Here is a 12435-nt window from a genome sequence, read left to right on the forward strand (position 1 = left end):
GTTTGTGGGAAAAAAAGGACGTAAATTTCATTTGGGTATGGCGTCGCAGCAGCCCCCCTTCAGCCCCCTAATACACACCTGAGCCCGTCTTTATCCAGCGATGTTGCAGGAGTGTCTAAGCTGCCTGGGTCTCCCCTCCTCATTGGCTTAGACAGCAGTGTGGTGCGATTGGCTCCCACTGCTGTCAATCAAAATCATTCAGCTAATCAGGAGAGAGAGGATCGGGGCTGGGTCATGCCTCCGTGTCTGAATGGACACAGGGAGCTGTGACTCGGCTCGGGTGCCACCAGAGCAAGCTGCTTACTGTGGGGGCACTAGTCAGGAGGGAGGGGCCAGGATAGCCGAGGTGGGACCCGAGAAGAGGAGGATGTGGGCTGCTCTGTGCAAAACCAACTGCACAGAGCAGATAGGTACAACATGTTTGTTTTTGTTTTTTTAAAACAAGACTTTACAAACACTTTAAGTATAGAGTTTTGGGAAGAGAGGGTGGGCTGTAAAAGCGTCCCTATTTATATATATATAAAGAATGGTAAATTGTATTTTTTTAAGGGGCTAGTTGGTGGGTAGTTGTCACGTCCTCCATGCTTCCCTCCTTGTTGAGAGGCTTACTTGGCCTTATGTTGGGCTACGCTAAGCACTTAGAACAAGGTCACTGCTTTACACATGAGTTGCCTTTACTTTCAAGGATGACTGGACTTTAATAAACTCTCTAAATGTAATATAAATATACACTAACAGTCACTGATGCATTTAGGAAGGACAAGCAGAGCCAATGCCCTCTCCACCTGTCCAGCCTATTTCCGCTACCTCACTCTCAGTAACCAAATATAGCCCCTCGTGCACCTAGTGCTGACTCTATGGGGTTGATTTACTAAAGGCAAATAGACTGTGCACTTTGTAAGTGTAGTTGCTCCAGAGCTTCACTTTGCAAAGAATACCCAATCACATGCAAGGAAAATTAAAAAAAAAAAAGCATTTTTGCTTGCACGTGATTGGATGATAGAAATCAGCAAAGCTCCCCCTCATTTACTAAGCTCTGGAGCAACTGCACTTTTCAAAGTGTACAGTTTATTGGCCTTTAGTAAATCATCCCCTGTGTGTGCACTACACTTACTGTAACTCTTCTTCTTCCATACCTGTGCCCAGTCTGAGGACCTCTGGGGTGCTGATCTGCTCTCGTTGCTATGGAAGACAGTCCTGCTCTCGGAGAGAGTGCAGACAACAATTTGTCCTGCAAGAAGCTATCCTACCCATCACATGTACATGCTTACGACAGGCTACTAGAGAAACCTTTGTTACCCTTGGTAACCACTTGTATCTTCACGCTGCATTTACTGTTGACTTCATACCCCAGTATGTTTAGCTGACTCAAACTGTAGGCTATATGTGCTGGTTACTTGCATTACAACCCTTGACTAACTTCAGACCAGGCAAAGGCAACCTTTCAAAAGCTTTGCTTGAAAAACATGGCATGACAGTCAAAAAAAAGGCAACAGTCTTTCCCTATTCTAATCCCTAACTCAGGCTTGTGGCTGCCCCAGTGAGCCTGCACAGGATAGAGTCCATAACTGGCTGAGTTCATAATGGCCTCCAGGATTGGCATCTTCAGGTGGACTGCAAGTCCCAGCAACCCCCCTTGGCTGTAGAAGGATCCTGAAGTTGGATGTACACGAGTTGGCACTCTGGTCTTGGCACATTTCAGCAGTCTAGTAGGATGGACTCGTGGCAATGGTAACAGCAGCAACTGCTCTCTCTCATGAACTCCAGCCCCCTGGGTCCAAACCCCATCCCTTTTATAATACTCAGAACCAGTGGGTCAGACCCAGAAAAGCCCACCAAGAAAGAACTAGGAACACAATTAACTCTAACCCTCCCAACTGGGGCAGCATATAACTCTACCTGCCTACATGTATCTAAAGCAGGGGTGGGGAACCTACAGTTCAGGGGCCGTATGTGGCCCCCAAAGTCATCTGATCCGGCCCCCCATGCAGCTGAGTCTGTGTCTCTCAGCTGATTTGTCAGAATGGAGCCGATTCTTCCTGTATAGTTCCTGCTATGTTATGACAGTCTGAGGGAGTCACAGGCGGAGTGATATCAAATGCACTCTGCCTGTGACCAATACAGGAAACATCACCTCTTCCAGCCAGAGCCAGCAGTACCAGCCAGAGCCAGTAGTACCAGCCAGAGCCAGCAGTACTCACAGCAGTACCAGCCAGAACCAGCAGTACACACAGCGGTACCAGCAGTACTAGCCAGAACCAGCAGTACCCACAGCAGTACCAGCCAGCTGTACCCACCAGCAGTACCAGCCAGCTATATCCACCAGCAGTACCAGCCAGCTATACCCACCAGCAGTACCAGCCATCTATACCCACCAGCAGTACCCGCCAGCAGTTCTTTTCAAAACTTACCACCACAAAAAAGTTGACTGCGCTCCAGACTGACCGACGCAAACCTGGAAAACCTGTTGCGAGTAGCAACATCACCAATACCAGCTAACATCACACACCTCACCAAAGATAAGCAGTTGCAGCCATCACATTAGGGGTGAGTTAATTAAATGTTTGACCAAATATAACAGGCTAATTTTTAAGGTGATCATTTTTACGGCCCCCGAATGATTTTATAAATACCCAAATGGCCCTTGGCAGAAAAAAGGTTCCCCACCCCTGATCTAAAGCCACAACTTTTTTTTAAATTTGGTTAAAATATGGAAGGCTTAAGATTTCTTCTGGGTTGTAATAGATGTCTGGGTCCCAATTGTGGGATTCACCCTCCCCCATTTATTTTGTTCACCATAGACACAGGACTGAAAGTAATGGGGAATCAAAAATTTGGAGTTATGGTGGTTGGAACAAGAATAAAGGATAAATCTTCCCATGAGACATAAGTAGCAAAAATGTCTAACAGAGGTTTATTTAAAATCTTATTTTAAAATCTAGGGTTCTGTGGAACCCTAGGGTTCCTCAAAAGGTTGTTAGGTATTTCTTGAGAAATTTCTGCCTCTTGGACCACTGAAACTATGATCTGATTTTTAGGTTATTCGTAAAGACCACAAATACAACGGTAAGGAACATTCTTTCTAGTGCCCATCATGCTAATATACATAATATTGTCAAAAGTATTGGGATGCCTGCCTTTACATGCACATGAACTTTCTTGGCATCTCAGTCTTAGTTGGTAGGGTTCAATTTTGAGTTGGCCCACCCTTTTCAGCTATAACAGCTGCAAATCTTCTGGGAAGGCTGTCCACAAGGTTTAGGAGTATGTCAATGGGAATGTTTGACCATTCTTCCATAAGCGCATTTGTGAGGTCAGGCACTGATGTTGGACTAGAAGGCCTGGCTTGTAGTCTCCGCTCTAATTTATCCTAAAGGTGTTCTATTGGGGTTGAGGTCAGGACTCTGTTCAGGCCAGTCAAGTTCCTCCACCACATACTTGCCCATCCATGTACTTTATGGACCTAGCTTTGTGCACTGCGTCCCCAAACTGTTCCCACAAAGTCGGGAACATGATATTGTCCAAATTGTCCTGGTATGGGGAAGCCTTATGAGCTTCCTTCTCTGGAACTAAGGGGCCAAGCGCAACCCCTGAAAAACAACCCCACACCATAACCTCCCCTCCCCCCGCCAAATGATTTGGACCAGTGCACAAAGCAAGGTCCATAAAGACAAGGATGAGCGAGTTTGGGGTGGATGAACTTGACTGGCCTGCACCTTAACCTGATAAAACATCTTTGGGATGAATTAGAGCAGAGACTGCGAGTCAGCCCTTCTCGTCCAACATCAGTGCCTGACCTCACAAATGTGCTTCTGGAAGAATAGTCAAACATTTCTATAGACACACTCCTAAACCTAGTGGACAGCCTTCCCAGAAGAGTTGAAGCTATTAGTGGTGCAAAGGGCGGGCCAACTCAATATTAAACCCTACAGACTAAGACTGGGATGCCATTAAAGTTCATTTGCATGTAAAGGCAGGCGCCCCAATACTTTTGACCATATAGTACTCTGAACTGTAGATATAGTAATTATTAGCAGGAGTTCCCTGAGACCAGAAAGTTATTTCAAGGGTCCCTCCATGTCCCTCCATGTTTATTCAGTTTGTTAGAACAGTACCCCTGGTCCCTGTGAAGCCCCACTAATACTTGCCCACTGCACCTTCCTTTTGGCCAGCAATACCATTCATGTCCTCCTCAATAGTTGGGCACAGGCAGTAGGAAAGGGAAGGGCTACACAGGAACCATTCAAGCTATGGTTGCAATTTTCAGTGTAGGATTTTAAGCTTCTACAGAGAATATGGAAACAGGAGTACACACCTAGAGGTGCCTTGAACCTGAGATGGAGTCAATTAGCATGCCTTGGTTACTTACATTTACTTACATTTTGGATGAGTATGTGGTTGACCATATAAAGTCTCAGGCAAACAGAAATAAAATGCGATATTTGTTTGGAATTACTTTATTTCCGACCATTCAGGAAGATCTTTTATATAAAACTATACTTTAGCAACAAACACAGTTAGAATGCTTCCATTTTTGAACTTTGAGGTGTCTTGCCTTTTTTAACGTACATCACAATAGATAAAATAATGGCCAAGACAGCAGTGAGTAACAGAGCAAACTCCACGTACAAAGCAGTGGAGGCATCCTTCATAGAGATATCCAATCCCAGGAAACTGACAGATTCTGTTCCCTTGGTGGGTTCTGGGCTGCCGCTTGTCTGAGTATTCCTGGAGGAGCTGCTGGTGCTTGAAGTGCTGGTGGTTGTATCTGCAGAGCAAAACAAAGAAGCTTAGCTTTTCTTTAAAAATATTTTTAATTATTTTTACATAGCTATTAAAAAGAGACTGTCTTTATGTCGAGTGACCTACAGTCATATTATACAACTCCCCCCAACCCCACTGCTGACTAATTAAAAACTGAAATTCCAGTGCTGATATACCTACAAGTGTCACCATCTCCCTCCATTCTATGGTGACTCGATCCTTGCAGCTGCTTCCTGTTTTCATCATGGTCAGGGGCTGGATTTGGGTGGGGCAGAGGCAGCAAATCAATCAGCAGCCACACTTGCCACACTGGCCAGCATGCTTACATGTTATCAGAACAGATTTAACCCTAGTATTAAAAAGTAGCAGACATAGTCTGAAAAGCCCCTAAAAAAAAAAAATCTGCCCGCTCACCTTTCTCCATTCAATTATGAGGAGGGATTAATGAGGAATGCTCACTTCCCACCTGTCCAGGAATGAGCAGTGTTCAGGTCTATGTGACAACAGGAAGGGGTCCCAGTATCTAGCTGACCCACATTGTGAGTAAATGGGCCTAGATCTGAGAGGTACCTCATGTGGATGCAGTGTGCACACCAGCACTTTGCTTCTGTAATTCTTTCAGGTCTACATGAGGAATGGCTTCTGTTTAAGGCAATTAAAAATAGAGAGGCAGTATGAAGGTGGGGAGGTTGGTGCTTTCATTTTGACTGGAGTACATATAGCACCCAACTGTCCTTCATTCAGTCACTCTCTCCTCCTCAGTTGTCCCTCTGTTTGTATAAACCTCTAGGAAAATATGTTCCATTTATCTATCAAAAACATAGATCTTTACTCAGATGAAAAAGAAAAAAAAAAAAAACGGACAGACTTGATGGACTACTCGGTCTTTTCCTGCCGTCACTTTTCTATCGTTCTATATGTACGCACTAAACTGTTCATCCAATCTCTAAATGGTTGCATTTGTTTTTTTGAAAATGAGTATAAAAATCTTTGCGATTCACTGGTGGTTTGATGGGGCGAGTTCTTCGCCTACATACTTTGTGCTAAAAGGCATCCCTCTATCTGCTAAAAATCACAGTTCCCCTGTTTTCTTGTGGTGATTAGGCAGAAGGAAAGGATGTACAAGCAACAGACAAGCCCTACCCACCTTCTTCAAAGACAAAATTAACAGAGAGAGCGAACTGGTCCCCTTATTTTAGTCACAATGACTTAGCATAACAACAACGTGGTTAGGTTACACAAAACTCCCCTCAACTCACCTTCAGGCAAATTCTCTGGTTGGAAACAAGGATGAGAGATATTCCGGGGATTGGGAAAACCATTACACCTAATAATGGATCTGTAGTATTTGGCAGAATCCTTGGGAGTGCGAGGCAGAGCCGGGTCTGAGAAGTTGACGTAGTACAAACCAAAGCGTTCAGCGTAGCCACTAGCCCACTCAAAGTTATCCATGAGACTCCAAGCTGAGTAACCACGCAGGTCCACCCCATCCAGTTTGGCAGCTGTGCGAGAAAACAAAATGTCAGATTTGTTTTTCCTAATCTGGATTTACCTACTATGGCTTGGCCAACATTTTCCACTAGCTTTACTTTGTAAAAACCAAAAGGAAGCATTCTCTATTACCTAAATTTTAAAGCAAATCCACATCCAAACTATGTTTGTCCATTTTCAGTGAGGTTTTGGCTAGGCTCAATCCCTTTTTTAGGTCTTCACTCCTTTCTAAGACCCCAGTGGAGAGACAGCATACTGCTGTCTATACATTTTGAGATTACTATAAAGTTTTATGGGTGCTCTACAAGAGGACACAGAAAAAAAAATAGATTATATTGTATGCCATCTAATCGATTCCCCATGCTAGCAACAAAATCTCTTTAGGACCTGTTCACACCAGAACGAGGTTTGGGAAACCCGAGTCCTGTGCGCGTTCCCCGCACTGCAGTTGTGATCTGCAGCAGGTGTCAATATTAAAATGTAATGGGGGGCTTTGGGGAACCTGATGTAAGGAAGAAAAACTCTGGGGACTCTGATGCAAGGGGAGACCCTGGGGAGCTTGATGTAAAGGGGGACTTTTATGAAGACCCTTAATATAAGAGGGACTCTGATGGGGACTTCTGATGTAAAAGGGAAATTTAAATGTGAACGGGAGGATTTTCCTGACTGCTGAATTCTGTATGTTACTTACTCCTAACCCTTTCACTCTATATATTATAGTGTACATGATATAGTACTGACCAACGTGTTCATTGCCCCAGAAGTTTCTGGATTTAATGAAGTGCAGAAAACCATATGTAATGGAAATGTTTATTTTTGTTAAAAATTATCTTTTGTTCTGAGGTTTAGGTGTATCTATGAGACTGCCACTTTTGAAAGGGGGGTATAAGTGGTATTTGCGGGTACAAGGACTGTGATGTGTGTACAGTGTATACAGCGACTAGGCACAGATTCTGTTTTTAATCATCTACCTTTAAGCTCCACCCACTGCTAGGAAAAACCTGGCTTAGCCCACCGCTGCAGCAGTGTTTTCCCGCTGTCTCCTAGGTCTTTCATTATTCTTGTCATGCTCACAAATTATAATTGTAAATAAACAGTGTGCTTATTCAAACACTTGTGAAATGTTGTGTAGAATGTTGTTTTTCAAACACTTGTGAAATGTGTAGAATATCAAGAAAAAAACATATCATAAACTACAAATAGATGCTAAATTGGATTAGTAATCAACCTTTCTTATACAGTTATCAAATTATCAAATGTCCATATCCAGTGTAGATTGTCAGCAAAAAAATTGTCAGAAAAAAACTCAAAAAATTGTCCAAATAGGGAGAATTGGAGTTAAGATAGGGAGATCAGGAATAAAAACGGGATGGTACCCATTGTTTAGGAAAAATGGGCTTTCAGAGATTGAGCCATGTCTAGAATTGTTATAAGAAAACTCTGCCTTAGGAAGATAGTCCACACAGTCATCCTGAAGCTAACTAACAAAACATCGAAGGTACTGCTCTAAAGCTCGATTGGTCCTCTCGGTCTGACCATTAGACTGAGGATGTAAAGCAGAGGACAGATTGATTGCTACTCTTAAAGCTGAGCAAAAATTTTCCAAAACTTTGAAGTAAACAGTACTCCTCTATCTGACACAACGTCTTCAGGAATTACATGTAGTCTGAAGACTTCTCGAACCATTAACTCTGCAGTTTGTTCAGAAAAAGGTATACCCTTAACCGGTATAAAGTGAGCCATCTTGGTGAGGCGGTCAATGACTACAAAGATAGGGGTCATTCCTTTTTAGGGGGGTAAATCGACCAGGTAGTCCATAGAAATTGACCCCCATGGTCTTGATGGGATAGGGAGTGGTTATTGCGTGCACAGATCAGGCACGAGGCTACATACCTTTTAACATCTTTCTTGTACCCAGGCCACCATAAGGAACGTGATAAAAGTTCCTCTGTTTTGGAAACTCCAAAATGTCCAGCAAGTTTTGAGTCATGAATCAACCGGAGGACTTCACCTTGAGCAGATTCAGGTACATAGAGGCGATGTGTCTGAGTCCAAAAGCCCTTTTTGTACTCTAGGTTGATGTCCATCAGAGGATTATTGAGGAAAAAGTCATTCTCCTACCGTTCTTTGAGGAGACTTAAAAATGCCTTTGAACTTGTAGCCCCTAGGAAGTTATTTTGAGGCAGGATAGTGCATTCAGAGTTGTTTTCCCGGAAAGGCCCGACAACATCCGTGATAAGGCATCGGCCTTACCATTTCTTGACCCAGGTCTATATGAAATAATAAAATTAAATCTAGAACAGAACAGCGACCAACGTGCTTGTCTAGAAGACAATCTTTTGGCAGAACAAATGAATTCTAGATTTTTATGACCAGTGAGAACGGTCACAAGATGCTTAGTACCTTCCAGCCTATGCCTCCATTCAGAAAAGGCTTCCCTAATTACCAGTAACTCTTTATTCCCTATGTCATAATTCCTCTCGGCTGAAAACATTACATGAGAGAAGTAAGCACAAGGATGAAGCTCCATCTTTTCACCGCTTCGTTGAGAAAGGATAGCTCCCACAGCAGAGTCAGAAGCATCCACTTCCACTACAAAAGGTAGCTCAGGATTGGGATATACCAATACTGGTGCAGAAGTGAAAAGAGTCTTTAGCATAAGCAGCCTGAGCATCAGGTGACCACACAAAGGGCGCCCGTTTCTTTGTCAGCTGTGTTATTGGAGCTATCACTTTAGAGAAATTTCTTATGAATTTCCTGTAGAAGTTGGCAAACCCGATGAATTGTTGAATTTCCTTAACGTTTCCAGGGACAGGCCAATCTACTACTGCTTTAATCTTGTCAGGATCCATGCTTACATCTGGAGAAATAATATACCCCAGAAACTGGATCTGGGTTTATTCAAACTCACAATTCTCCAATTTGATGTAAAGTCGATTCTGCCCTAATCTTTGAAGAGCAGTGCAGACATGCTTGCGATGCTCCTCCAGGTTATCGGAAAAAAATAAGGATGTCATCCAGATAAGCGATGACTAACTGGTCCAACAGATCTCGAAAAACATAGTTGATGAAGTGTTGAAAAGTTGCAGGGGCATTGCAAAGACCAAAAGGCATAACCAAGGACTTAAAATGTCCTTATCTGGTTCTAAAGGCAGTTTTCCATTCATCTCCTTGACGAATACGAACAAGGTTATATGCCCCCCGTAAGTCATGCTTTGTAAAAATTTTGGCAGAACTTTCATGTCTTGGTCTTTCTAACATTTCAGAGATTAAAGGGAGAGGATAACGGTCTTCAATAGTAATTTTATTCATGTGCCTGTAATCAATGCATGGACGCAAGGCGGAGTCTCTCTTTTTAACAAAAAACAGGGCTGCTCCAGCAGGAGATGTTGAGTGTCTAATAAACCTCTTCTCTAAATTTTCATCAAGCCACTCCCTGAGCACCTTTAATTCAGGTTCTGACAGATTAAAAATTTGGCCGAAAGGTATTATTGCCCCTGGGAGCAGCTCAATGGGGCAATCATATGGGCAATGAGGAGGTAACTGGTCAGCATTCTTCTTATCGCAGACATCCTGAAACTCATGGCATTGTGGAGGCAGGTTGAGATATGACTGTGCGGAAACCACATCCAACTGTGACTCCTTAATTGGTGGAGAACTAGTTTGACAAGACTCTCTACAGTATTCCTCTCAATGGGGGAATGTAAAAATGTATAACTCGTGCTTCCTAATTGATTGAGGGCTTATGGGTGGAGAACCAAGGGATGCCCAAGATGACAGGAAATTTAGGTGATATAATTAGCTGAAAACTGATGGTCTCACGATGGTCAGCCTCAAATTGGAGAACCAGAGGGACTGTTTCATGGGTAACAGGTCCTGAAGTTAAGGGTGAACCATCCGCTGTCTCCATATTCATAGGGGCAGATTTATTTCTTCTTTGAATGTTATTGTTTCTGGCAAAGTCTATGTCCATAAAGTTCTCCCCTGCACCAAAGTGAAGCATAGCAGAGCAAGGAATCTCAACGCCCTCAGAGATAAGTTTAATAGGGAGGACAAAATGAGGTAGTGAATAATTTACTTTATTTTCTTCCTGGACCAAAGGGGAGATAGACTGACTAATGGATTTTATTTGTTCGGGCATGATCACATCAACCAACGCAATTGTTCTTCTAACTTTGTCAGGACAGTTAACTGTGTAATGTCCAGAATCTCCACAGTAAAGACATAGGTTCTCAGAACGTCTTCTTTCTTTCTCCTGAATAGAAATGGATCTCTTAATTTCATCTACCTGCATTGGCTCAGGAGTGCTAGAATCCGGAGAAACCTTGAAATCCTGCTGAACAAATGGAGAAGCAGAGAAACGCATGCCACCCTTACTTGCAAACATTCCCAGCCTCTCCTTTCTCCTTTCAGTAAGTCTCTGATCAATCTTGATACATAATTGGATGAAAGCATCAAGATCATTAGGAGTCTCAACTCTAGCAAGCTCATCCTTTACCTGCTCAGAAAGCCCTCGGCGGAACTGGCTCTTTTGCGCTGCAGGGTTCCATGTAGTATCTGTGACCCAACATCTGAACTCTTCTGTGTACTCAGCGACAGAGCATTTATCCTGCCTCAGACTATGCAACTTTGCTTCGGCAGTAGAACAGCGGTTGGGATCATTAAAAACCTGATTCATTGCAGTCAAAAAAGTCTGCAGATTATTTAAAGTGGGACTGTCCTGTTTTAATATATGGGGAGACCCAAGCTAGAGCTTCTCCAGTCAGAAGTTTGAGAATAAAGGTTACCTTCATTTTCTCAGAAGCAAATGCAGCAGGGTGCATATCGAAATGTAAACGACACTGATTTAGGAAACCTTTGTAATGATGGCAGCCTCCAGTAAATTTAGATGGTAGAGGCTGAGGCATATGTGTGTTAGTATCCAGTGTTGCCAACCGTCCGTATATTTGCGGACAGTCCGTAAAATCAGGGCACTTTTCTCCTGCCCGTAAATGCCCGTAGCAGGAGAAAAGTGCCCGTGAAAAACGGCAACGATCGGCTCGGTTTGGAACTGCGCATGTGCAGTTCCGGAAATGCCCGAGATGACCCGATCATTTCCTGTTTTCGGGCAGGCGGGCGGAGCCCTGGCCAGGGGGGGTGGGTCTGGCTGCTGTCAGGACTCAGAAGATGTGAGTGCGGCACGCCTACTTGTGACAAGGCGCCGCTGAGTGCTGCTGATTGGATGTCATGGCGCATTTCCCGCCACACCACCGCCAGGCGCCAGAATTTGAAAATGTGGAGCAAAGCTGAGCTTAAAGTTGAGCAGGTGGCCGCGGCGGCGGAATATGGAGCCGTGGTGGAGTCTGGAGAGGAGACAGTGTGACTGTGCTGCAGGACGGAGTCTGTCGGACACGGCCAGCATCCATCCACAGTCACAGAGGGAGTCACAGACACCAGCTCAGGAAGACACTGGTCGGTCAGATAAAGGCATAAAGGCAGTCTTTGCTGTTCAGAGCTTACTGTTAAGTTAATGCAGCAGATAGATTTATTTTGTGTAGATGGACCTGGGTTAATGTATGTTTCAGTCATTTTACTAAAAAGAATGTTTGCTCTGCCTCTGGCAAAGACAAATGTCAGAGCTGAAGACAATTTATTGTATTAGGAGCTTTTAAGCTACAATGTAAAACCATTTTCAGCAATCATTAGGCTTTTAAATTGGGAGAGTGGTTTAAGAGTGCCCAGAGAAGAACTTTAATTTAAAAGCCTAATGCTTGCTGAAAAATTGTTTTACATTGTAGCTTAAGCCTCCGTTTCCACTACTGCGGCTACGAAGTCGTGCTACTTCTAGCGCGACTTCGTAGTGTAAGTTGTTTGCTGCTTTCAGTGCGACTTGTCCCTCATTATAGAGGGAAGTCGCACTGAAGTCGGCCCAAAAGTAGTGCACAAACTACTTTTGAAGTCGTCGCAGCAGTGAAAACGGGCCGATTTTGAAATCAATGGCTTTTGACTTGCTGTGCGACTTGACATGTGTCAAGTCGCACAGCAAGTTGCAATAGTGGAAACGAAGCCTAAAAGCTCCTGTGAGGAGAGAGCTCATCTCAGCAGAGCAGACTGGCTGAGGAGATTCACCTTTTGGGCCCCCCACCAGTCTCTTCTATTGCTGACTAAACCAAGACAATTTCATTAAACTTTTGTTTAACT

The 12435-nt window shown here is 43.7% G+C and overlaps 1 protein-coding gene across 1 annotated transcript in view; it reads right to left on the minus strand.

Annotated features, from left to right (window-relative positions):
• The window catches only part of LOC309558740 (uncharacterized protein), a gene marked incomplete at its 5' end in the record, with an annotated part of 184416 nt that overhangs the window by 109114 nt on the left and 62867 nt on the right, over positions 1 to 12435 (minus strand). Inside the window, 2 exons of the mRNA XM_082261787.1 lie at positions 4556 to 4768; positions 6024 to 6266. Of these exons, the coding sequence (XP_082117913.1) occupies positions 4556 to 4768; positions 6024 to 6266 (456 nt within the window). The remainder of the gene's footprint in view (positions 1 to 4555; positions 4769 to 6023; positions 6267 to 12435) is intronic.

Source organism: Pelophylax lessonae (genome assembly GCF_965119305.1).
Source record: "Pelophylax lessonae genome assembly, chromosome: 6".
NCBI classification, from domain to species: Eukaryota; Metazoa; Chordata; class Amphibia; order Anura; family Ranidae; genus Pelophylax; species Pelophylax lessonae.